General features: G+C 39.9%; 1 protein-coding gene across 8 annotated transcripts in view; it reads left to right on the forward strand.

Moving 5' to 3' along the window:
* The window catches only part of SYNE1 (spectrin repeat containing nuclear envelope protein 1), a 445509-nt gene that overhangs the window by 201860 nt on the left and 216974 nt on the right, over positions 1-26675 (forward strand). For all 8 annotated transcript variants that reach the window (XM_082405389.1, XM_082405392.1, XM_082405394.1 and 5 more), the window contains 13 exons: positions 1099-1390; positions 2201-2373; positions 4964-5273; positions 6462-6626; positions 10690-11046; positions 15200-15336; positions 15563-15740; positions 16373-16555; positions 20625-20768; positions 21094-21249; positions 22746-22910; positions 24434-24606; positions 26503-26656. In XM_082405389.1, coding sequence (XP_082261515.1) covers positions 1099-1390; positions 2201-2373; positions 4964-5273; positions 6462-6626; positions 10690-11046; positions 15200-15336; positions 15563-15740; positions 16373-16555; positions 20625-20768; positions 21094-21249; positions 22746-22910; positions 24434-24606; positions 26503-26656 — 2587 coding nt within the window. The remainder of the gene's footprint in view (positions 1-1098; positions 1391-2200; positions 2374-4963; positions 5274-6461; positions 6627-10689; positions 11047-15199; positions 15337-15562; positions 15741-16372; positions 16556-20624; positions 20769-21093; positions 21250-22745; positions 22911-24433; positions 24607-26502; positions 26657-26675) is intronic.

Consider the following 26675-nt stretch of genomic DNA (forward strand, 5'->3'; position numbering starts at 1 on the left):
ACTCACATCTTTGCTTAAGCCACCTTCATGTCTCACCTTCATGTCTCAAGCAGATTACAAGTAAAAGAGATGTATTTTAAAGAATATGTAATGTTGTATAAGTCTTATGTATCTCACAGAGGCCCATAGGATGCTCTTTACATAGTAGGAAAAAAAAAAAAAAAGAGACAATGTAGGAGATGGGCTTCCTATTCTTTTTCTAGCATTCACAACAGTTTGTGTTATGTCATCTGTACTCTCCCTTCTGGTATCCCAGGCATTTCCTGATAGATGTGCTGATTGGAATTCAGACATCCGTGAAACATGATGAAGCCTACCCAGCCACATATGATAATGTTTTCCCTTGACCTAATTAACATAACCCCAAACTGAGATGAGAAGAGTTCCCAAGATACAACAAAGGAACCCATAAGTATTCATAAGATGGCCTTTTGAAAGAAACTTTTTTTTTTTTGGCATTTTATCTCTGCCAAACATCATGCTGGGTCCTGGGATATGAGATGAATGTAACAGCCTTGGCTTCTAGAAGCTGAAAGCTTTGTGGATTGAGACAGACAGAGTGTATGAGGTGACAGAGCAAGACAGGCAGAGGGCACCCAGAAGAGGAGTCATCATGATGCTTCCTGGGGATGTGATAACTACAGAGATTTGAAGGGCCAATTAGAGAAGAAGCAGAAGAGAGCCGAAGGGTTTTCACGAAGGAATAGTCTCCGTGTGTATACAGCAGAGTGGAATGTCTGGGGAATTTCAGGGAGCTGTTTATGGTTAGAGCATTAGCTAGAAATGGAGAAAAGTTAGAGATCGGCTTGAAGAGGCAGGCCTGGGCCATTTCCTGAAGTGAATCCCTAACAATACAGTGGGCTGGCATCTGGGCATAGCACAGAGTGAATCAAACCCCCCATGTGAACTGACTGCATTCAGAGAAACCAAGGGGAACGAGGTAGCCAGCCCTCTGAGGGTCCCCAGCACCCTCACTGAAAGGCATGTCAGCTCTCAGCTCTTGTCTGGTCACTGCTCTAATGTCAATGATCACTTGTCACACCCCTGTGCTCCAGAATGTCAGCATTACATTTTTGTTTGTTTGTTTGTTTTCTTTAGAGAGTCTCTTGACAAGCTTTCCCAGAGAGGGCAGCTTCTCAGTGAAGAAGGCCACGGCGCTGGGAAAGAAGCCCGCCTGTGCTCCCAGCTCCTCACTAACTATCAGAACTTACTCCGAATGACCAAGGAGAAACTCCGGAGCTGCCAGATGGCCTTGCAGGAGCACGAGGCCCTGGAGGAAGCGCTGCAGAGCATGTGGTCCTGCGTGAGAGACATGCAAGACAGACTGGCCTGTGCGGAGAGCACCGTGGGGAGCAAAGACGCCCTGGAGAGGCAGCTGTTACAAGTGCAGGTACGCGGGGCACCGGCCCGACACCGATGCCTTCAGAAGACTTTGAGTCGATTCACAGATATTTTAGTTGGGTCCTCGTTGGTCTGTGAGCCTCCACATGAGGATTATGCGGGCAAAATGGAGAAACTGGGCAAAAAGGATTTGGAGGGATCATTTTTCTCTTTTGTAAAGGAATATTTTTGTTCAAATAGCTTTGAAATATTTTTGAGGTTTTTTAGTAAACATTTAGCAAACATTATGGAAAACCTACTCTACTCTAAGCACTATGCAAGTTGATAGGAATATAGAAACAAAAATTAGTCCTTGCTTTCTAGGAGTTCACAGTTAGTGGGAGACGCCAACCTGTAAATTGTTACTTGTCGTGCAGCCTGTATGTAGGGGCCATGACTGAAGTACAAAAGAGGCCACCAACCCAGCCTGCAGTCAGCGAAGCTGACCTTGAAAAGCAGAAATGAGCCAGGCAGTGAAAACGGGACTGTTAAGTTTTTGACAGGTGTGTCTTCATTTTCAAAATGACTTCTTTTTTCTCTGACGCAAAATTCAGTAAAGTTCCATTTCTAGGCTAGTGGCCCAAAGTTTTCCAAGAACTTAAATCGGAGTTCATCTCTGACTCCCAGACTCCCGGACATCTAATATTTAAGTAAGGTGTTACAGTGCAGTAGGGCACAGAGTTTGACGTTGTTGTTGTTTTTTCATTTTAAGATGAGTAAGGTGTGCCCTACCTTGATTCTCACGGGAAACACAGCCGTTTTTTAAAACATCAGAAGGTTTTAGTAATCCTGCTGACAAGCGTTCATTCTTCCTTCATAGGATATTCTCCTGATGAAAGGTGAAGGGGAAGTTAAATTGAATATGGCCATTGGCAAAGGGGAACAGGCCTTGCGAAGTAGCAACAAGGAAGGTCAGAAGGTGATCCAGACTCAGCTACAGATGCTTAAAGATGTGTGGGCTGACATCGTGAGCTCCTCCGTCCGTGCTCAGAGGTACAGAGCCTATTTTTAGTGTTTCTTTGCCTGACTCAAACCCAGTGGCTTAGTAAAATGATGGCGCAGTGCTGAGGGTATCCTGCAGGAGAGTTTCCAAGCATATTATTAGAGCTAGTTGTGTGCATGTCTGTCTTTGCCTAGATGGTATCTTCTGTAACTGCAAAGGCCAGTTTTGTTTGTTTGTTTACTTGCTTACCTTGTGTGTGTGCATGTGTGTGTGTAATATTTGCATCTCCCATAATACCTCTCATGGAATCATACCTCCTTTCAATTTATCAAAGCAAGGATATGTGGTTTTTAACAACTTTAATAACTTTTTGCTTTTTAAGGGAAATTAAGTCATTGGCAACTATTGAGCTTACATATAAATCTTTGTCTCAACCGAAGTAATATCACTGACACTGGGGATATGGAGATATGGGGAGAGTATTTAATCACCCCGGCGATGGGATGTCCTGGTATTTAGTGTGAGGCCAGGAGAGCTGACCTCCTGCAATGCGTGGACATCCTCACACAAATATCAGCCAGCTCACCCAACCCCACTGCACTAGACGCTGAGGAGAAAGTAGAGAAGATACGGATTGTTACACCAGGTGTTGTTGTTGTTGTGTTATATCCGTGAGTGGAAGAGTTTATCTTCCTCCCTCTTCTCAGAGTATCAACAAATAATCTGGCTGGCTTGTTGGACAAATGACTTTCAAAAGTCATACCAAAATACCAAAACCCATTCCAGGAACCACATTCTAAAGGTTATATGTTTGATCACTGAAGAAGTGTGTGCTCAATATGATCTTGATAAATAGATGAATAAAAGATTAAAGTTCATCACAAAATAAAACAACACTGCAGTTACTCACTGCAGTGTAAACAATGAACCATGGTTACAACTAAAATTTGGGGAATTGTGCTTTGTTTTGTTTCCTTTAAATATGGAGCGTAGGTGGTGACTCCCAAAGTCAGCAGGACTTGAATCTTCATCACAACTCATAATGGTCAGCAAAGAAAAAAATCAGATCCCATGATTCTGTTATTCTGTAGAGCAGACCGCTGGAGCGTGAACTAAACTTCCCAATGCTTGGCAATAGGACAGCTTCATAAAAGTGAATAGGAATACGGGTGAATATTTTCCTGATGCTAGAATAAAATGTTAAACACAAGAAGCAGATTCAAATCCTTGATTTCCCTCTTTCAGCAAGAAATTACATTTGGCAACTGCATTCTGAGCAGTAACAGGGCTCAAATTATTGTGCTAAAATAATGAAACTGAACAAAGTAGGTTTTGCCCTCTAAGTGCTTAGAGGCTAGGGTAGGATACCTTCCAAAAATAAAAATGAAAAACTGACTCAGATTGTGTTACTGAAATGCTATGAGACTGTGGAAGAAGGCAGGGCTTGGGGTAGCTTCTGGAGAAGTGAGATTGATTTGCACTTTCTAGAAAATTCTTTGAGGAAAGAATAGGGCTTTAGGGCTTCCCTGGTGGCGCGGTGGTTGAGAGTCTGCCTGCCAATGCAGGGGACACGGGTTCGAGCCCCGGTCTGGGAGGGTCCCATATGCTGCGGAGCAACTGGGCCCATGAGCCACAATTACTGAGCCTGCGCGTCTGGAGCCTGTGCTCCGCAACGGGAGAGGCCGCGATAGTGAGAGGCCCGCGCACTGCGATGAAGAGTGGCCCCCACTTGCCGCAACTAGAGAAAGCCCTCGCACAGAAACGAAGACCCAACACACCCATAAATAACAAATAAATAAATTAAAAAAAAAAAAAGAATAGGGCTTTAGGGCATTATGATGAGGTTTCTATTGATGTAAAAGGAACAATTTGAGCAAAAGGAACAATTTGGAAGTACATTCACCACAGATATAACTCCAGGATCATAGGATTATATGCAAGGGAGGGTGGGAGGGGTCACTGAAAGTGAGTTTAGAATAGTTTATAAAGCTAAATATTGGAGGTGTTTTAAAAATGCCAGTCTGGAGAGCCTTTTACTTGACTATCTGGAGAGCTATTTGCTTGACTCTTACTTACGTGACTTTAGTGGCTAAATTTCTTATATTATTAATACACTGAACCTTCATTCCTTCACACATTCAACACAGGAGCCCTAAACATTGTGCATTATATCCTTAAATGAAAAATCAATCTAATTATATTATTTACCCAGAAAGAATACCTTACATTTTTAACTCCTGTCACTAAATAATCATCTGACTTTAATAAGATAAACTGAGTCCAAGAAAATAAAGAATTGATGTATATTAAATAAAATTTAACTGATGCCCCAGAGCTGATGTTCTATCAATGTAACACATATATGTGTCTGTTCATTTAGACAATTAGCATTTGGAAGACAAATCCCCAGATGCATATGTGACTACAACATCTTCAAGTTTGACATAGATTTATTTTCATTTGAAGAAACTGTGTTGTGGGTCAGAGGAGTAATGTATCTCCCTGCACTTAAAAGCAGTGTTTTCGTCACTTACAATAGCATTCAGTAAAACAGCTTACATGGCTGCAATGCCCTCGTGATTGGTTTTTAGTAGAGATGTTAAGATAACTTATTTTTATAACATGTGACATTAATTCTAGCACTTTAGAGTCTGTGATTAGCCAATGGAATGACTATCTAGAGAGGAAAAACCAGTTGGAGCAGTGGATGGAATCAGTGGATCAAAAGGTAGAACATCCCTTGCAACTGCAGCCTGGTCTGAAAGAGAAGTTTTCCCTTCTGGACCACTTTCAGTCCGTCGTGTCTGAGGCGGAAGATCATGCCGGAGTCCTGCAGCGACTCACTGCCAAGGCCAGGGAGCTCTACCAGAAGACTGAGAATGAGTCTTTCAAGGAAGCGGCTCAAGAGGAACTGAAAACACAGTTTAATGATATAATGACCATTTCCAAGGTTAGTGCTTTATAGTGAAGAAAAAAACTTCAAGGTTCAGGTAAAGAATACACTATGGGTTGAATTATAGGAGAACTGGCTGCTCTGAAACTATGTGTATCTTTAGTGAACAGGTATTACATAAAGGGTCATTTCTCACCAATGAATGCTCATGAATTTTTCTCTTTCTGCAATTTTGGGATTATTTTTTATTCTTTGGTTTTTCATCTTTCTCCACTTAGAATGTTAATCAACCCATTTCTTTTCTTTGTAAGATTGCCTGAGACTCAATTGTCAGTGTTTAGAGTTCTTTTTCTTTTGCTGCCACTTACATTTGTTGTATTAAAGCAAGTCTAGCCACCTCCCAGATTTCAATCATGTACCAAGTATTTTGTTTATTTCTCATTTTAGTAAAAACTGCATTTCCCTGTTCTCCAAGAAATAACCTCCTTCATGTAATATCAAGGTTTTCTCTCAGTTCTATCTCTGAATCATTACTTTCTTCCATGAGTTTTCTTTTGTATATTTGTGAGAATGTTAAAGAAAATAAGGGAGAAGTTTCCCCCCCCCTCTTGGTTTTCTTTTTGGGAACTATCTTTGTATTATTAATACTACAATTTTTAACATATGTGTTAGTTTATCTTAATTTTTATTTTGGTAGTGATTAAGAGCTATGACTTTTGAGTCAAAAAGACCTACATTTGAAATCTGGCTTTGACCCTCTTCTGGATGTATGACTTTGGGCATGTTACTTAACCTCTGTAACTTCTGGAGGTCCCTTCCTATAATATAGTGTTAATAATAGTATCTACATCATACGGCTGTTGTGAGAATTAAATGAGCAAATGCATTTAAAGTGCTGAGCAGAATACTGTACACAAAGGCAACACCAATAATTGCCTGAATAGCAAAAATAGTTATAATAATAATAATTGAGTGGATTATTAGTGAGGGATGTTAGTCAACATTCATTAAGCATAGATTTTTATTCTAAGCTAAACTAAAAAAATACCTAAAGGAAAATGGTTGCTTCTTCAATGTCTTTCAGTCTAATTAAAATTTGATCTTTTCATTTAAAGATATTAAACATAGAGAAAATTCAGGAATAAGAATGAAATCTTCTCAGATCATTAAGAGACCTGTTACCTTGTTTGATTTCAGATTCTCAATAATTACTATTGTTAAAGTACTCTTTTCTTTGTCTACTAGGAGAAAATGAGGAAAGTAGAAGAGATTGTGAAAGATCATCTCATGTATTTAGATGCAGTCCAGGAATTCACTGATTGGCTGCATTCAGCAAAGGAAGACCTTCATCGGTGGTCAGATATGTCTGGAGATTCATCAGCCACCCAGAAAAAATTATCTAAAATTAAGGTCAGAAAATGGACAGATTTTTGTAACTTCATTGTTTCATCGATTCTTGAGTATCACACACCTGTGATAAAGATTCTGTAGATAAGATTTTTTATTTAAAATGTTTTCTTCCTATTTTTCATTTGTTGGTATTTATTACCTTGCCCTTAAGCAAGAGAAAAAAGGGAATTTAAAACACTTTACACTTGTGAGGAAAACAGAACATTGTCTGTAGATGCTTCTGTATGCAAATGTGCTGATTGCTATAGCATCAAAGCCTAAGAAATATGCACCAGACTAGTGGGCTGACAAAACCAGATACTATTTTCTAGCACAGTGGAAGAAAAGTTTATGAAGTAAGTTGGTTAAACGCATTTGAATAATAACTGGGAAATGCCATTCACTTGTTTTATTCTGCTTTCCGAGCCAATAGCACAACAACATAATGGAAGACAGTACTTTAAAAGGCATTAAAACTATCACCTAGTTACTGCTTATAAGGGCAACTTAAAAAACCGAAATTCACATATCTGAGGGAGCTGGAACAAGTATATTTCTAGTTACTGGAGTATTAAATTGCAATCATTTCCCCTCTGTGGAAATAACAGATTTTAATCTGAAAGCTAGGCAGTGATGAAATCCTCAGTTGTTTAGTTATAGATGAGGAAATGCTGGAATACGTAGTATAATTGTGATCAGGAATGTGACAGCTGGAAATCAGAACATAAAAATAATTGTTGATGATAACAGTAATAACTATATTTTGAGGATTTACTTTTAAATGTTTGGAGAGTACTATCTTATTTAAATCTTACAATGACCACATAGGTTTTAAATGAGATAATCACATAAAGCCACTTCTTAAATTCTTATTACCTGTGTGATTCCCTAGAATACTTTCATATATTCCTCACTAATATTTTGATTTACCCATCCATTCATTCATCCATCCATCTATCCATTTATTCAGCCAGGGTTGTGCATTCCTCAAGGCACTTGCAGTGTAGGAGGGAATGATGATGCAAAAACTAATGTTTATAAAATAATACCTCAAATGTAGCGATAGCTCACAAGACTTTTCAAGTTCAAGCTCTAGAATCAGACCCTGACGCTGCATCTTGTCTCTGCTGCTTTTCTAGCTGTGTCTTTGGGCAAGCCACTTGATGTCCTCAAGCCTCTTTCTTTATTGGTAAAATAAGAATAACAGTAGTACCTGCTTCACAGAGTAGTTCTGAGGATTAAATTAGATCATGTGCATAAAGCATTTAGCAACATAGAACAGGATAAGAAAAGTGGATTTCATAAATGAGTGATTTAATTGGCTATGGAGTGACGATGTGAGAAAAGTCAAAGGTGATGGTCAGGACTTTACCTAGAGTCAGCAGAGCTGTCTCCAGATGAGGAAAACAAGTTCATGCAGAGGAGACGGGTTACAGAGGAGAGGTGTTCAGTGTGAACAGGTGCATTTGAACTGCCAGCTGGTGATGTCCAGGAGGTAGTTGAATGTTCAAGTCTGAATTTTAGATTAGGAAGCTGGATTGAAGACACAAGTTGGAATGATCAGCACACAGTTTGTATTTGAAGCCACCAGAGTGAATGAAACCAAGACCTACGTATAAAGCAAACAGAATGATGCACACAGGACCAAAATCCAGGCATTATCAATATTTAAGGGGCCTCAGAGAAGAATTCGAAAGGGAGAGGGAGAAAAGAGAGGAGAAATAATAATGAGAGGGGAAAGGACAGTGTGGTGCCACCAGGGCCTCTGGTGGAGGAGGTGGTCACCGTCACAGAAACATCAAGAAGTGGCCATTAAGAGGAGGACTAATGACAGGACTTCCCTGGTGGTCCAGTGGTTAAGACTCCATGCTTCCGATGCAGGGGGCGTGGGTTCGATCCCTGGTTGGGGAACTAAGATCCCACATGCCACGCTGCCAAAATAATAAAAAAATAAAACATAAATAAAATAATTAAAATAAAAGAGGAGGACTAATGAATGCCCCCTGAATGGGCAGTTAGGCTGCTTGGCGATCACCAAGAGCCATTTCCACAGTCAGGTCAGGAGAGAAACTGGATGACATAGATTAGGGAGTGAAGAGTAGGGTGGAAGACCAGATAGCAAGGATGAACTCATGTTTTGAGATGTTGATATAAGAAAAGCAAGGAAATTCTTTTACAAAGGCTGCTTTCTGGGTTGCCGAATGCTCTTTTTCTGAAATGCTTTTATACAATACTTCAAAAAATATAGGAAATGTGGGAGAAGGAGCTGGCAGGAAGAAATTGGGGTCTGGGAAGGAGAATGTACAGCCTGACAGAGGTTGTCTATCAAAGTCCAGGTCAGGCCTGAGTGTAGGCTGGTGTGTGGGTGAGGAGGAACCTTGGAGAAAGTCAGGTAGCGCCTCCTCTGTCCTTCAATGTCATCCCTCCTCACCCCCAGCAGTAACCAAGAACAGGCAACTTCAAAGCCAAACGTGTATGTGTATGAGGGTGCGTTATGTGCATATAATATGTTTTTACAGTTTAAATACAAGATGGGGAAATACATGAAAAAGTCATTTCAGAACACTTTCAAATGATGATATCCTTCTTCAAAATCTGGTTGAGTGGAATTAGTGATTGCAAATATTGAAATATCCCAAGGTCATTCAAAGAAAACTGGGATAATGCCTTAGAGAGTATTTTGGGAAACTGATTTTTGATAGTAGATACCCTCCGAACTCGCAGAGGAAATTCGAAATCACTCACAGAGGAAAATTATAAGTATTTAAATCCAATAGTTATACCTAGCTCTTTTCAAAAAGTTATTTTCTTCATCAAATCACTACTTACCACATGCATTGATAAACAAAAAAGATTTTTAGCATCCTACTGCCGAGAAAAGGGTGATGAATGTGTATATAAATGCTAAATGTGTATAAGGATTTCATGAGATTGTACTTTGGACTACTATATAAATACTTTCAAATGATCTATACTAAAATGTAGCTCTCATATATACTTGTGAGAAGATATATTTATTTCAAGCTAGTCTAATGAAATGTGAACTACATTATATAGATTAGCTAAGATATAGTTGTGTTTAACATAATTTGTTAAACATGCTTCATACTTAATACCCTTATTTTTCCTATACTTGTTAATTTGTAATTGATTTTCTTCTGGAAGTTTTTTTTTCCCTAATAATCATCTTTTCCTTCTATTTAATCCAGGAGCAAAGTCATAATTTTGTATTAATACTAACAAAATCCTGGCTTTAGCAATAAATATGTAAATACGTAAACATCCACATAGATTCTGTAAAAGAATCTATTCTCAGAAAGAAATGCCACTATTTTACCTAATCAACAACTCATATTTTAATTTTATCCTGTTATCTTTTAGAGTATTTGTGTGCTTTAAGCCTAAAAGTTACAGTTAAACTGTTAAATTTCTAGTGAGGTTTTTAAAAGTAAAAATAATGGTAATAAATGAATGCTGTCTAAAGGTTACTTTGAATTTTCGATTAAGTATGTCTGTGAATTATTTATTTTAGTTACTATAAAAATGTTAACCTACTGAAGTATTTGAAATCGAGTAGGGCTTATTCTTTTATTGTGATGGGTTAGCTTGATTCCTAGTGGAACGGAAGTGTGGTTTAAGCCACCATCTCGGGGAAGAAAATGGAAATGGGGTAGAGACATGAGCAGAGCACAGTTCTTTGCAATCCTTGTTCGCTTGTCTTGACCTCAACTTAGGGAAAAATAGGATTCACCCATTTACAGGAGCAATACACCACAGGCAAATACTTAAATCACTAACAAAATAGTTTCACATATTCAAACAACGCCTGATTTCAGGGTCCCTCTTTAGTCTGTTTCAGGATGTTGTGGCTTCCTCAACTCATTTGGCCGCAAACCTTGGCACTCACAATGATAATTCTCTGCTATTATGACTTAGGAGAAGGGGGATGAATTGATTCCGGTTCCTTGTAGCACACTTGCTAAAACTTCCTAGCAGGACAGGGTCCCCCTCTGTACACATTTGGAAACTTGCAGCCCAAGCGACTCAGAGCCTCCTCGGTTGCCATGGTGATATTCCATTACAGGAGCTGTTGGATTCCAGAGAGATTGGTGCAAGTCGCCTAAGCAGAGTCGAGTCGCTGGCCCCTGCAGTGAAACAGAACACAACTGCCAGTGGCTGTGAGCTCTTGGACACGGAGATGCAGGCCCTGCGTGCAGACTGGAAGCAGTGGGAAGACAGCGTTTTCCAAACTCAGACTGGCTTGGAGAACCTGGTTAGCCAGATGGCCCTTTCGGAGCAGGAGTTCTCAGGCCAAGTGGCTCAGCTGGAGCACGCCCTGGGACAGTTCGGTGCCCTCCTGACAAGCTGGGCTCAGCAGTTAGCCCTCCTGGAAGGCAAGAACACAGATCAGGAGCTAGTGGAATGCTGGCAGAAGGGTCGGGTAAGTTGGCTTCCTGTTTTCTGCCTGTGGCTCTGCTCAAGTTTTTGTTTGCCGCTCCTTGTTGCTAAAAAATCCGTGCTAACTAAGAACATGCAACATTCAGACTTGGAAAAATAAGTGTTTACATAATTAAATTTGTAAAGCTGATCTGTTTCCTTTTCTCATAAATCAAACCATTGTAAAAATACAGACATAAGGGAGAGGGAGTTTTTAGTTACCGTAAGAAGCATTTGTTGTAAGTGGAAATATTTTACTTTCATTCTTATGGTGTAAGAGTTTGTAATATTGTGTTCAGTCTGAAAAAATGGCCTATGGGTACAGGCATAGATAGACGGAGAGTCATAGCTGTTTTCCTGCCAGCTTTTTTTTTTTTTTTTTTTTTCTGATAGGATGTGTTTATATTTACATGGTACATTTTAAAGCAATGGCTACATTGGTCATACATATTAGAAACCATAAAAAAAAAGTTAAGAACTAAAATGTACATCATACACTTATATATATATTTCACCCTGGTTAGCTGTCCTGTGTGTGGATTTGACAGCTGTGCTTGAATTAACCCATTAACAGAACTCCTAGTGAGGCTCACCAGTTGCCTCGTGGACTTTTTTTTTTTTTTAAACTGATAGCTGCTCTTTCAGAATGTGAGGAAGGGACGCATAAAAGGAAGAGTGAAGAATGGGCAGAAGCCTGAAGTCTTCTTTCTTTTACTGTTAAATAGTATCACGGAAAGCCTTTCGATATCTGCAGTTTTATAGCGCTCTGAATCGTGGATGTCCTTAAAAGGAAGTTTAGTATAAACTTCTCTGTTTCTATTTATGTTATAATCTTTTCAAAATAGCTTCAGCCAGTATTGTAGTAAGTCATGTAGTATTTCCAACATTGTCTTGTTTTAATCAAGTATTTGAAATATAGCACACCACAAAATAAAACTTTATAATCATCTCTTCATACTATTTTATTTATAATGTTTCTAGGTTTTTTGTTTGTTTCTTTGTTTGTTTTTTCCTGATGGCTTTCCTATCCTTTAGGCTTAAGCCCTAGAATAAAGCACAGAAAGCAGTTCTGTAAAACAGGGACAAGGAAGTTGGTAATTGTCCCATGTGGTCAGTATTATTCACTCTGATATCAAAAAAATCAGTTATAATGTTTTTAGTTCTTTTTTGCTTCCCTTCCTTTCTCTTCCACTAGTATGAATGAAATTTTTAAAAAAGAAAGATTTGGTTGTGTTTAGGTTACGTTACTATTCTACCATGTTTTCATTGATACTATTAGTGAAAATAATAGGTGAAGCCTATAAAAAATGCACAGGATAATGCAAAAGTGAATATGGAATTTTAATTGTACTAGTAATTCAAAGCTGACAGTCCTCTGCTTAAATCTACTTCCAGATTTGGCTCCAAAGTTCATACTTTTGATAACAGTACTACATTGCCTCCCAATATTCAGATTTTCTTTTCTTTCTAATAATGCTATTTTGGAGATAACATTATGCTGTACATCTTATACAGTGCTGTGTGTCAATTATATCTCAATAAAATGGGGAGAAAAAAATAAATGAAAAATAAAAAATAAAAACGGAGATAATAAACGTTCTTACCACAAAAAAAGAAATGGTAATTATGTGATGGGATGGAAGTGTGAGCTAATGCTCTGGTGGCAATCATTTTGCAATAAATACATGTATCACGCCAACACATTATACACCTTAAATTTATCTACAACGTTGTATGTCAATTATATTTCAATAAAGCTAGGAAAACTTTTTAATTTAAAAAAATAGAGATAATACTTCCATTACTATGAATACATAGGAAAAGTTTTACAAAATAATGGATTTGCCAGGGTTCTTTGGCATTGTTTTGCTGTAAGGGAGGGCTTGTCATTGTTGAAAATCATAATAATAGTCACAAACCTTCACAAGTGTTTACTTTCTCTTCTGCAATTAAGTGATGAGACTCAAGAAATCCTTTATAAAATAAAAATGGACTATCATCTATAAACTATATTAAATCATGTTGCAAAATATCTTGTTCACTCTGTTTGCAAAACTCATATTTTTTAATATCCACTAGGTTATTAGTGTTAGAAATTTAGCAATTGTATTAACCTGTATAACCTTAAGGAAAAAAAATGCATTCTAGGACTTAACTGAAATAGAAGTATATGAGCTGATATTTATAAACTGAAAGACTGTGCTACAATGCTTTAATCTATGATGAAGTTTAGAAAAAAATTTTAGTATAAAGATTTGGTCAAAAGCTTTTCACTTTTCATATCATCTCATTGATAAATGACCACTTTGACTCTCTGGTTCTTTTTACTTTTTGGTATATGGTAGATTTCTTTACTTGTTATAATGTTCTTCCTTAAATAAATGGTTCAATGTGGTGTAAAATAGTAGTTAGTATTTTAGTGTTTGGAGTTTTGGAGAGAAACTTTCTAGTTATTATTTGTGAATTTTATAAATAAAAATATTTTAAACTCCTCTGTGGCCCAGCCGCTAAGCTAAGTAACGAATTTTAAAACCAAAAACAGCATCCCTCCTCTCAGAATCACAGTGTAGGTGGAAAGGCCAACAAACTCAAGACCACTGGGGACTGTGGATTGCGATGAGTGCCAACAAGGTGCTGTGCGTCCTCAAAAGAAGCCCCTAAGAGGTGGGACAGAGGACAGAGAATCCTTAGAGGAGCCGTGATTTGAGCTGAGCCTTGAGGTGTGATTACATATTGACCAGGTGGGTGAGGTGGAGGAACAGCGTCAAGATCCAAAATTACTGAGGAATGAGAAAACACAGAAGAGACAACTAGAGAACAGGATTCACATTAAGAGAACACTGTGCCATTCTAGAGAGTAAATGGGGTCTATGAGAGTTGAGAAGCAGAAGAAAAGAGATAACTGAACTGATTAAAAGAGTTAAGACATAGAATAGACCAGGCCTCGTTTCTCTTGTGTGGAGTGAGAAGGGAAATGGGCAAGGCCAAGATGATGCTTAGTTTTCTGATTCAGATCAGTGGGAGAACAGTGGTGCCATTTCCTAGGATGAAGGACACAACACAGACCTACTTTGTTGAGAGGCATGGTTTTCCTACAAATCTAGGCCAGGTCTTGATAAATATCTCTGAGAATAATACTAGTAACAGCAACAGCTATCTGAGTAGTTAACTCAACTTCTTGCCCCTCCTCCTTAATAATTTTCTTTTTTTTTTTTTACCTTGGCGATACTATTATCCACATAGTCCCACTTAAATAACCTGCTGTCTTTACTAATTAGGCACCTGGTGTGCCAGGAATTGTGCTAAGTATTTGACACTGGTGATCTCATTTGCTTCTTGTGACAGTGCTATAAGAAGAAAGCTCTGATTGCAAAGCACCTTGTGTAACTCAGTAGACCATGGCCTTGATTTCAGAGGTGCACTTGTCAAATCCCGACACTTTATTTTGGATTAAGTATTCACAGTACTGTGATTATTCACGTCTCTCTCTCTCATGTGTTACACTGTGAGCTCTTCAAGTACAAAAATTATACCATTTTGGGAGTGCCAGAATCCAGCAAAATGACTGGCACATGCCAGACATTTAGCAAATACTTGATGACTGTATGAATGAAACTATTAAATGAATAAATTACTAGTTAAATTAGACATCTGAAATGTGAGAAATTCTTATTATGAAAGTTAACCATACAGACTACGTAAAACCAGTTGCCTTATGTATTTTTTGATCCCAAATAAGTATTGCTTTGCTTTGAAGTGATTTCTCTTCACCTTCACCTCACACCAACAATATTCATACACATCTTCCAATGGCCTAGGCAGACTGTTTTTTGTTTTTTTTTTTTTAAACAATTTAGGCTATTTTTGCTTTTCTTTTTCTTGTCCCACTTTAAGTTACTTGACCACTTGATCATTTGACTACCCGGTAACATTGGATGCTCGATTGACTATCCATGCCTTGAAAAGGATGCAGATTAACCAAGTGCTATTATATGCCTTGGGGAGTCCTGAAAATAGGTCTCATTTCTTTACTGAATCTACTGTGTTGGTTTTTCCCTGACTAATAATTTATTATGTGACTTATGCATGTATAGTATGAGGATGTGGAAATTACCCAGTTTAAATGCTTGTTCCTCTGTCTTGTTATTTCCTAATAGGAGATACTGGATGCTCTACAAAAAGCAGAGCCTCAGACAGAGGATCTCAAGTCTCAGCTGAATGAACTTTGTCGTTTTTCCAGAGACCTGAGCACATACAGCAGAAAAGTTTCTGGCTTGATTAAAGAGTATAATTGGTGAGCGTGAACCTTACTGGTATTCAAAATATTTTCACACAAATAAGAAGCCAGAGGTTTGTTTATTTTAAGTTGTGAGTTCAGTAATAATATAAATTAATTAATCTTAAATACATTACCAAATGGTGTGAGGGCATACTCAGGACTGTTGACTCTGTTGAACATTATTTTAATCTACTTTATCATTTTTTTCCCTCCCATTAAATGTTTCAAATCATGGTTTTAGTCTTTGTTTGCAAGCATCCAAGGGCTGTCAGAATAAAGAACAGATTTTACGGCAGAGATTTCGAAGAGCCTTCAAGGATTTCCAGCAGTGGTTGGTTCATGCAAAGATCACTACAGCTAAATGTTTTGATATACCTCAAAATATTAGTGAAGTTTCAGCAAGTCTTCAGAAAATACAGGTAAGAGTGTGATCCATTAATTCTAATAATGGTGATGGGAATTCCCTGGCCGTCCAGTGGTTAGGACTCCACGCTTCCACTGGAGGGGGCACGGGTTCAATCCCTGGTCGGGGAGCTAAGATCCCACAAGCCTTGCAGCCCCAAAAAAACTATCCAACAATGGTGCTTAAGTGGTTTAAAAATGTGCCTCTAGATCTTTATAAGCATATTAAAGTTTGGCTTAAGAAACTCAGATTTCAGGTAAATCCCTGCTTGAAACAATTGATGTGTATGTGGAAAGAAACTAGTCCATTGATCTAGATGCATGCTATTTGTATATATTAATAGGGATTTAGGAAATAATAAAAGCTCTCTGTATGTGACAAGCATCATGCCTGAGCACTCTAGGCAGATTTTCTCAGTACTTTTCACAATGACCATATCAGTTATATAAGATTATTATTAGATATGATACATACATAATACAATAATACATGAGTATTATTGTACAAATAGAGTAAGAGAACCTTAGTCATTTAATATATACAATAAAAATGGTTTATTTCTTTTCTTTGATTATATTGAGAAATAAGTAGTAAATTCAATGGATAAAGCATTTTATCATGCCTAATGTCTTACCTTTTTCTTTATAGGAATTTTTGTCAGAAAGTGAAAACGGACAGCACAAGCTAAACGTGATGCTTTCTAAAGGAGAACTTTTGAGTACTCTACTGACCAAAGAGAAAGCTACTGGCATCCAGGCTAAAATTGCAACTGCCAAAGAAGATTGGAAAAATTTTCATTCAAATCTCCACCAAAAGGAATCTGCCCTAGAGGTATACTATAGCCAGCCACGTGGATATGTTCTGTGCTGTTTGTCGTTGTTGCTGTCATTGTAGTTACAATACAGTGTATTGTATTCAATACCTCCAGATACCCTTGTTAATGATTTTGGTCATCCCTCTCTGAATATTAATAGATGACGGATGACTCTAAGAAACAGCTCAGTGTTGAAGTGTGAACCTCACTGAGGAATTGGATAGCTTCTTGCATGGTAGGGGCAGTTATCACAGGCTTGCCCATGCACCATCCCACCAGGAACAACTGGTTTTACTTTTAGGCAATATCACTTAATTTTTCATTTGAAATCCCTCAATTTAAGAAGTTGTCCTAGGAGAACTGAACAGAAGTATCCACGTAAGCAATGCTATGGCTGAGATGGTATAACTAATGCACATATCAGGTAGTAGGTTTTTGGAGCTCAGTATGCAAAGAGACAATGGTTATTTTATTTTATCCAGAGACAACGTAAATTGAATTTATTATAATCATAACATAATTTCTGCCAGAGTGCAATTATATTTTTCTTGTGATCATCTGTTTTGTGTGCCAGCTCTTCTCTTAGAGTAAAATTGTGAGGCACGGAGAGTATTCTTTTCCCTTTTAAAACAACACTTCCTAGCAGAATAGAGCCTTAATTTAATTATGGTCATAATTATTGCAGGATGACAATAATAATAAAAGAGAATTAATATGTGGAAAGAGAAAATGCATGTTTCTTCAATTCTTCCCTAACCAGAGATCATTGTAATTCTCCTTTGTAGTGGTGGCTATTCTTTCATGGTAGGTATCCTCCATTTAATAGAGAGTCATAACCACTGTGCAGTGCCTAGAAATTTACTCGTAACCCTGCAGGGCTCATTAGTGCAGTGGGGCCTGAGCTGTGAAGCAGCTGCTGTTGAGGGTAGTACTGTACATCCAACACAGATAGTGAGGTTAGTAGTTCAAGAGATGTCCCGGAGTAGATGGGTAAGTCAGAAATCGCCTGCCTTCCTACTTTTCTTATTTTTCTTCCTTCCCTCCTCCCTTCCTTTTCCTTCCTTCCTTCCTTCCCCTTCCTTCCTTTCCTTCCTTCCTTCCTTCCTTCCTTCCTTCCTTCCTTCCTTCCTTCCTTCCTTCCTTCCTTCCTTCCTGTCTTCTCTCCATGCTTCCTTCCTTTCTATTAGGAGTACACACATATTAACACCTATTGTGTGCCAGGCACTATGTTAGGAATACAAAAGGGTTAGTCTTTTCTCATTCCTCAGGGAATTCATTTTCTGAAGAGGGAAACAGTATATAAAGAGGTGGTTGCAGTATAATATAGGTATGCTCAGGATATGGTAATCACTCAAAGAAGGATGCAACTAACTCTTTTTGGAGAAGTCAAGGAAGGTATCCAGAAAGGCGACATTCTAACTGAACCTTGAAGGCTAAACATGCTTTGAATTTGCCGAAGCCGACTTGCATTTCAGGTAGAAGGAATTGAATGTGCAGGGCCAGGGTGTCATGAGTGTCAACTATGAATGGGGGACTTTGAGGGGTTTGACATTCACGTAAGATTTTGTGGGAAAAACAACAAAGATAAGACCGGAGATGACGATTAGGACCAGATAGTGGAATGTCTTGTATACGAAGCAATTTGACCTTGACTCTTGGCCAGAATTCCTTATCTGACCCCCAGAACAGCATTTATTTTCTCAATTTTCACAAGGATGGAACATAACCTATACCATTCTAGGTACATAGAAGAGAGATTAATTCATTACATACAATGGATACTTTAGGATACTAGAGCTTAATTTGAGGGTTGAGAAAGGCTGAGTGAGGAACCTACTGATCTTTAAGCTGGAGATAAACATGTCAACTCTCTGGCTCCAGTGTAGACCAGAATGGCGAATAATAAGTAGCTGGAAGACCAGGGAAAGCTTTTCATAATGATCCAGATGAGAGAGACCAGAGCCTGAATTAAAGAAATGATAAGGGGTGGAGCTTTATCTCTAAAAGAAAACATAACAGGATTTGGTAAAGAATTCAATGAGGGGCCCAGAGAAGGAGAAGTTAAGTTTAAGTCTTTGGTTTCTAGTTCAGAAGATGGCATGAATGGTGATGCCATTAACTGAGACATGAATATGACAGAAAAAGTAGTTTGGGAAGGGATAGAAAAATTAATTCAATGTAATATATGTTCAATTTTATGGGCCTGCAATATACTCAGCAGGTAATGGCCAGGAAAGTAGCCGTGAAGGTGAGTGCAAAGTTCAAGAGAGAGGGTAGAGCTGCTAAAACAGTGAGAGTGAATATTTACCAGTCACTGTTGAAGGCACTTAACGTATATTAATGTGTTTAATCCTCATAACCATTCTCTGAGGTAGAAACTCTCTTATTTCTATTTTATGGATGAAGAAATTAAGGCCAAAGGTGCTTAAATCATCTACCAAGTTCTAACAGCTAGTAAGTGTTGAAGACAAGGTGTAGACCCAGGCACTCTGACTTGAAGTGTTGTATGAATACAGTTCTGTAAATGGAAGGCTTTAAGGCTTTGTAGGTGGTCGCTGAAGCCATTGGAGAAATAACAGGAAAATTATGCAGAATGAACATTTGGTGGGAGGCCTGTACACCCCCAAGGACAGGAAACATCTGAGGAACATTAGGAATTGTTTGACTTAGTATCAAGCTGTCCTTATTCCTGTGCCCCAGGCCCCTTGCTCACGCCCTTTGACTTCACTCCTTGGATGAGGAACCCAAACTTTTTACAGTAGATCTCTGAGCCCCTACTGCTCCGCTCCTCAGTCCCGTGTCTTTGCAGCACTAATTCCTGATCATGGTCCCCAGTTTCTCCTGTAGTGGCCCCATGAGACTCCAGTGGCAGGAAAATGGAAACACCTTGAATTTATAAATGTATTTAATTATTCAACAAATATTTGTTGAACGTCTTCCATTTGCCAAGGACTATTTTAAGCTCTGGAGATACAGCAAAGAATAAAACAGAATAGAACTCCTGCCCTCGTGAAGCTTAAATTTTAGTAGAATACTCCAGGAGTTATCCTGGTATCTTACATTTGTGAAGCACTTTTAATTTTCCAAAGCATTCCCAGCTACCATCTCCCTAAGAGGTGACTATAGCAGCATGACTGTCCCCACACTGTAGACACCGGATCGGATACATATGGAACCTTGAGCCATTCTCCCAGCCTCCTGCAGTCCTTGCCACATAGATTTTTAAGCTAACCTTTGTGGATTTGCTCTTTGACAATTCTACGCAAAGCTCTGATTTAAACTTAAATTTAAAATCCTTTAGTGGGTTCACGTGGTAACATCAATTTCAAATTCACTTCAGTCTGGCATTTTTATAAATAATAGAATGTAGATATAAACACCTTGGCTAAGGCGAAATGGCACCATATAAAACTTTATCAAATACATATGACAGCTACAAATTATCAGTGAAAGTGGTGACAACATTCTTATGTAGTAAACACAGAATACTATTTCTTGTTTCTTGTATCTTTATAAATCAGAATAAGCAAATTGTTTATTAAAAACATAATAAGCATATCAACCATATGCTATTTCTTGTTTCACCATTAATCAAAATCAACAAAATGTTTGTGAGGACTTACTTATATTCCTGCAAGGTACCATGATGTGTCCCAGGAAGTATCAGACACAGCCCTCCCCTCATGGAGTTTGTAATCTACTCGTAGACAGGCTTGCTGGCATGAGATGAAAACTCACAATCCAGTGCAGTCCATGATAAAGTATGCAGTGACTGGCGTAAACAACAAATGTGACAGAGGCTGAGAAGGGGGCGTGTATGAGCTCTGAGGTGGGCTGGATCATGAGGGAAACATTCATTTATTAAAAAGTAGAACTTAAAAACCTCTGAAGGGTTGTTCACAAATTATCCGGGTACCAAGGTGAAGGATAGAAAGTTCCAGACATTGGGAACAGGAAAAGAAGGGGAGATGGGTGAGGAGGTCTGGTTGGGGTGGGCTTTGAATGCCAAGTGAAGACTCTGGACTTGCTATTAACATTTTGTTTTTTTTTTTTTTTTGGTCCCTAACACTATCTAAAACCTCATAGAATCTAAAGATCCAAATGAAGGACTTTGAAGTAAGTGCTGAGCCTGTACAGGACTGGCTGAGTAAAACCGAGAAGATGGTGCATGAAAGCAGCAATCGCCTGTATGATCTGCCGGCCAAGAGGCGGGAACAGCAAAAGCTGCAGGTGATCAGCCCCTCAGCCCGTCTGGCCATCCCCCATCTACCACACATTCAGATCAGAGGCATTTGAGCACCCTGGAGTTAGATTTTGCTGTCCTGAGATAGAGCGCACCCGTCCCCGATTTCAGAGGTCCTGTTTTCCAACTTTCCTTTGAGGTGTGATTTGTCCGGTCCTGTAGTCCACACTGTGTGTAGCTTGGAAATAATAACGCGCCTTCGGGGCACACCTATGACTCGCCCGTGTTTGTTTCCTCGGTCTTGGGGCCGAAGCTTTGTCTGCGATGTGCTCTTCCCCAGCCTCTTAATAGTGACTTGCTTGTGCTTTTCAGTCTGTCCTTGAGGAAATAAACTGCTACGAGCCTCAGCTCCACAGGCTGAAAGAGAAAGCTCAGCAGCTGTGGGAGGGCCAAGCGGCCAGCAGGAGCTTTATGCACCGAGTGTCACAGCTGTCTTCTCTGTATCTAGCTCTAAGCAATTTAACAAAGGTAACGCCTGCCATGTGCTGTGTGTGAGTGTGGGCCCCAGGTCGCAGAGCTGGGGCCCGGGAGCCCGGGGCCCCGGGGCAGGGCTGAGGCGTGTAAGTGCTCTCCCTAGCCTTGCAAGCCCAGCCAAACATTTGTGCTGCATCATCTCCACGTGCTTGTCTGAAAAGAGCAAAGGAGGTTTCAGACATCGAAGAGACTTCCCATCTCTATGACTGCACAAAATATTCCCTTTAATCCTGAAGTGGTATGTTCCCCAGAGCTTTTATTTTGAAGACTCAAAGCATAAACATAAGGCAGAATTCAGAGTATTGTGTCTAAAGATACGCAGATTAAATTTAGAAAAAGAGGAATTCAAAGCAGTTTAAATTTATTTAGTGGACTAAATAGAGTGAGTGGGGGATCATTTTTTTCCGTTTGTCTCAATTCTTTATATTCATTACATAGTAGTCAAATATGTGTTGATTGAGAGTTTCAGTTCAGATTCTAGAGCAGAGCTCAAAATTGGCAATGATTCCTATAACTGATTAAAGCGCTTTTCTAACAGCTTAGAAAAAAGTAAATGGGATCCCACAGTGACCTCACTTAGAGCCTTCAGCAGACCCATCTTGAACTTTGTAGGGCCGGCCTACCTTGAGCTTTATGGCCTTGTAACATTTGTTCCCTATACTTCCCTTTTGTATTTCAGATCTGAGAATGTAGGGAACCTGCTGTAACTTGGCTTTGCCTGTTTTAGTGTGGGCTTACTCCTGGCCTGCTGTTTGCATCCCCAATAAAACATCATTGAGACAGCCAAATAGCATAGGTGCTGGAGTAAAAGAGTCTGTTTACGCCAATGTTTTTTACTTTTTTTGTCTTTAGAAAATCTGGCACATATCTGAAATTAGAATAAATTAAGGCCATCTTTCTATTCCTTTGTATTTATTTAGATACCAAAAAATCAGTAGATACTCAAATGCTTTAAGAACTGAAAATTATATTCATAAAATCTTCACTGTTGGATATAAGCTTTAATTAATAAATAAAACCACATTTACGGTCCCAATTTAGGGATATTACAGAATCTCAGATAATTGTTTTTTTAGAACTGGCTACAATGTAGGTCATGTGGGTATGTGGTATCAGTCGAGCCAAATGTGATCATGTGAGAGCAGAAACTACTTCAGTGGGCTTCCCAAACAAGGTGTGAGGAAGACATTAATGAAATTTCTGAAAAATATCCCAATTGTCGTAAAGAAGTGTAGCGAGTAAGCTGAGGGGCACTAAATTGTCATTGTAATCTTTCTGCTTCTTGACCCAATTATTCTCATAGTTTTACTCTTTAGAAAGCTACTTCACATCTCATAGATTCATACAGCTTTGCATCGTATCTGAGCATATGGACCTATGGCTGATCGCAGTTGTTTGGAACAAAGGGTTAGCTTTTACAATCTGAGTAGCTTCAGGGTGTAAAGTCTCTGTGGAAGGGACAGCTGGAAAACGATTTCTGTCATTTCCAGGAGAAAGTGTCAAGACTGGACAGAATTGTTGCGGAACACAATCAGTTCTCCCTCGGGATTAAAGACCTGCAAGATTGGATGACAGATGCGGTCCACATGCTGGATTCTTACTGCCACCCGACCTCTGACAAGAGCGTGCTGGACAGCAGGATGCTCAAGCTTGAGGTGTGCCTTTTACGAGAAATGTCTCTAATTTACAGAATTTGTTTTTCTCAAAAGTTCTCGAGTCTCCGTCTGTCTGGTATGATAATGTCACACTCTGTCCACGAGAAATCCAAGAATGCTCCGTGGATATGATCCTGTTTGCATAGGGAGGCTTTGCCTAAGCACTCCTGAATCGATTGAGCTCAGATATACTCAGTCATAAATACTTCACAACAATTAAAATAAGGAAATTTCCTGGCAGTTCAGTGGTTAGGACTCTGTGCTTTCACTGCCAAGGGCGTGGGTTCAATCCCTGGTTGGGGGAATAAGGTCCCGCAAGCCGCACGGCGTGGCCAAAAAAATAAAAATTAAAAAAAAATTTTTTTTAATAAAAAATAACAACCCCCAAATGGTTAACTTGCTTGATATAGCCAGTTAAGAGGCTAGTTTCAAATTACATCACAGGCACACTTATTCTGAGAAATACTTGGTTGAAACATTTTATCGGGCAAAACCTTTCCCATCTTGTTCAACTCACTTGCCTGCCTGTATCAGTTAGTCCGTTCTTCTCCCATCACAAGATATTAGTTTTGTGTTAGTTTACGTTTGTGATAAAGCAATCATTCTGCGTTCATTCACCTGTCATTTATACACTGGGTGTCTTCTGGGAGACTGGCACTCTGTCTTGATACCAAAGATTCAAAAATGAATAAAATATGGTCATTGTCCTCAAGGATTTCATTGTCTGAGGCTGGAGGCTGAAACACAGAAGACAGTAATAATAATTACGGTGCTGTGGACACACAGAGGAGCGGAGCTGGGCAAGGGGCATTGGGTTGAGAGTTGAGGCAGGTTTCTCAGAAAGCCTGATACCTCAGCGGAGATTTCAGAGTGGGACCAGAAGAGCAAAAGCTGAAGAAAGCCAACAGCATGGTGTGTGAGACGTTACTAGCAGTTCTTTCCTGCTGCAGCAAAAGCTGATGGCCATGACTGGCTGAAACTGAATCTGTAGAGGTTGGCAAGGTCCAGATAAGAGAGAGAGATGCAACTTTACCTTTTAGGTGATAAACACCAGTTTTATAACTTTGAATTCAAAGATCCTTCTTATATAGCAAAAGAATAGTGCTTGTGAAGAACTTGAAATATATAAATTAATATATAATATGAATTAAGCTATTTCTTTCAGTTTGTTGTATGAGAGACCTTAACCTTTATAGAGCTCTTCATCCAGTGACCTTTGAGAATTCAGGAATCCTATTGTCATCTATTTTTCTCTTATTAAAAAACAGTAAAATTAAACTTCGGTGGAAATTAGGGATTATTCAGAGAATAATAATGACCTGAAAGGCCAAGGCCACTCAGGCTGGTGAGTGGTTACTGGCACCACCAGCAAGTGACTCTCCCATCCTCCACCTGATGAGCCTGAGAGAACCGGGGCTCAACCCAACTGCAGATTATCTGCTATCCACCGGGACTCTGAAATATTTAAAGCTAGAAATGTTAAATAAGCAAATGACAAAGGACTTCCGTATGTGCTTTTACAGGCTCTATTATCAGTGAAACAGGAAAAAGAGATCCAGATGAAAATGATAGTGACCAGAGGGGAATCCGTCCTTCAGAATACCTCTGCGGAAGGCATTCCTGCCATTCAGCAGCAGCTGCAGAGTGTGAAGGATATGTGGGCGTCCCTTTTGTCTGCAGCGATTCATTGTAAAAGGTTAGTGAAGCTGAAGGGCTGCTGTGAAGTCATTGCTAAAAGATCTACAGGATAGCTCAGTAACAGACTGTCCCGGGGTTCTCCCTTTCTCTCTCTCTCTCTCTCTCTCTCTCTCTCCCTCTCCTCCCGCCCCTCGGTCCCAATCTCTTTCTCTCTATTGCCCTGCTCCGTTATTTTTTCCTCCCTTTCTTCCTTCCTGCTTCCCTCCCTCCTTCCTTCCTTCTCTTTTTTCTTCTTGGAACAAAAGAAACTGGCAGGTGCGATCTTTCATTTAGGTTGACCTGCAATACTATGTCTGTGTTTTCATATAACTACATGTTTCTTTGTGTTGATGTTCACTGCTTAAAAAGTCAAAAGATAAATACATGTTTAATCTTATGAAGATATATTAGCGAAAACCAATCAGTTTACTTGAGAAGTAGCCCCAGAAAACATCAGTAGGTGGTGGGAACAACACGTGAGAAAGGGAGGGCAGCCAGTAACATGGGCAGCTGGAGCTTACTCCCAGCAGGCGTTGCTGGGAGCCAGTGTAGATAGAGCGTGTCTGGGAATTACCCGTGGAGAGCAGGGGAGCCGGAACGTTTGTAAACAAACTGCCATGAGTCAGGCAGGCAGTCGAGGATTGCCTCCAGGGGACGACAATCCCTGGCATTTCTTGCCTACAGTGCCCTCAAGCTGAGAGGGCACCAGGGACCAAAGGATGCCCTCAGGCCAAGAGGGCAGGGAGTTGGCCTTTGGAGGACCGGTTGGCAGCGTAGTGCAGGGGTCTGGATGGAGGGTGGAGTGCAGAGTGTCTGCTACAGAAGGGCTCAAGCATGTTAGTAAAATTAGACACAAATGATTAACAGAGTTAAACATGTAACATCTGTATTGAGAGAAGGAAGTGCTTAATTTATCAGTAAGAGAAAGCATCAGGTTTTAGTAATTAGACCAATTCAGGAAATGTTAGCCTATATCATTTGTGATTTTCTGATTTTTAAATCTCATGCAAGATAGTGACTATGCTTGTTCTTGTTCGGTTCTTCCTTCCTTCTTTTATTACTTTTTTTTCTCTCCTCTGGATGTCCTACTCAACTTGATGGAGCTAAATATTGCTTCTCTTTCTGCCCTGAGTCTTGGCTCCGGAAAGCCTCGCTCAGGGCATCTCTCCGTCCTTCCTGCTGCTCGGTGGCAGCAGTGCTGCTTGAGGCTATTTTTAGCAGGGACGCAGGGAAGGCACATTTCTCCTGGGCTTTCGCTGGGGACACCCCTCACCCCCCAGCCAAGACTCGGCCGGGGGAGTCTGGTACAGAAACCCCCGTCTCCGAAAGGGGAAACGCGTGTGTTTTCTGCTCCTTCAACTCACCAGAACAGGAGTTGCAGTCAAGCCTGGGGTTACACTGATGGGAAATGTGAGGTTCCAAAGCCAGTGTGCTGCCCTCATCCCTGGTCTCCGAGTCCTCGTAAATCTGGGGAGCAGGAGGTGCCTGGGGCCTGTGATGCCCGGTGTGTGGGTGTTGGGGTCCAAGGGGAGCCAGCACTGTGGACTGCACGGGGGCACCAGGCGTCTGGGTGGTGTTTATGCAGGTACTTGCTTTATAATTCATTAAACTGATCATGTCTGTTCTAAAAAAAAAAAAAAAAAAAAAAAAACACCTGACTCCAGGTTTTATATCCAGTGCCTCTTCTCCACCCGTTGGCCTGGACTTCACTGGCCCTTGCTTCTCAAGGCTGTGCTTGCCAGGGACCCAGACTCGGATTTGATAAGCCACAGCAGCCCCTCTCAAGCCTGCACCGTCCTGATCTATGGGCTTCCTGCTGGGAGAGTAGACAGAACCAACACGGTGATCGAGATCAGACAGATGGGATGTACATGGCTTCTCCGTGTAGATTACTGTCCTTTCAATTACCTTTCAGTCAACTTGAAGGAGCTCTTTCTAAGTGGACAAGTTATCAGGACGATGTTCGACAGTTTTCCAGCTGGATGGACAGCGTGGAGGCCAGCCTAAATGAATCCGAAAGGCCGTGTGCAGAAGTGCGGGAGAAAACAGCCGCTCTCGGGAAAGCCAAGGTGGGACCTGGATTTCAGA

Source organism: Balaenoptera borealis (assembly GCF_965194805.1).
Source record: "Balaenoptera borealis genome assembly, chromosome: 9".
Taxonomy (NCBI): domain Eukaryota; kingdom Metazoa; phylum Chordata; class Mammalia; order Artiodactyla; family Balaenopteridae; genus Balaenoptera; species Balaenoptera borealis.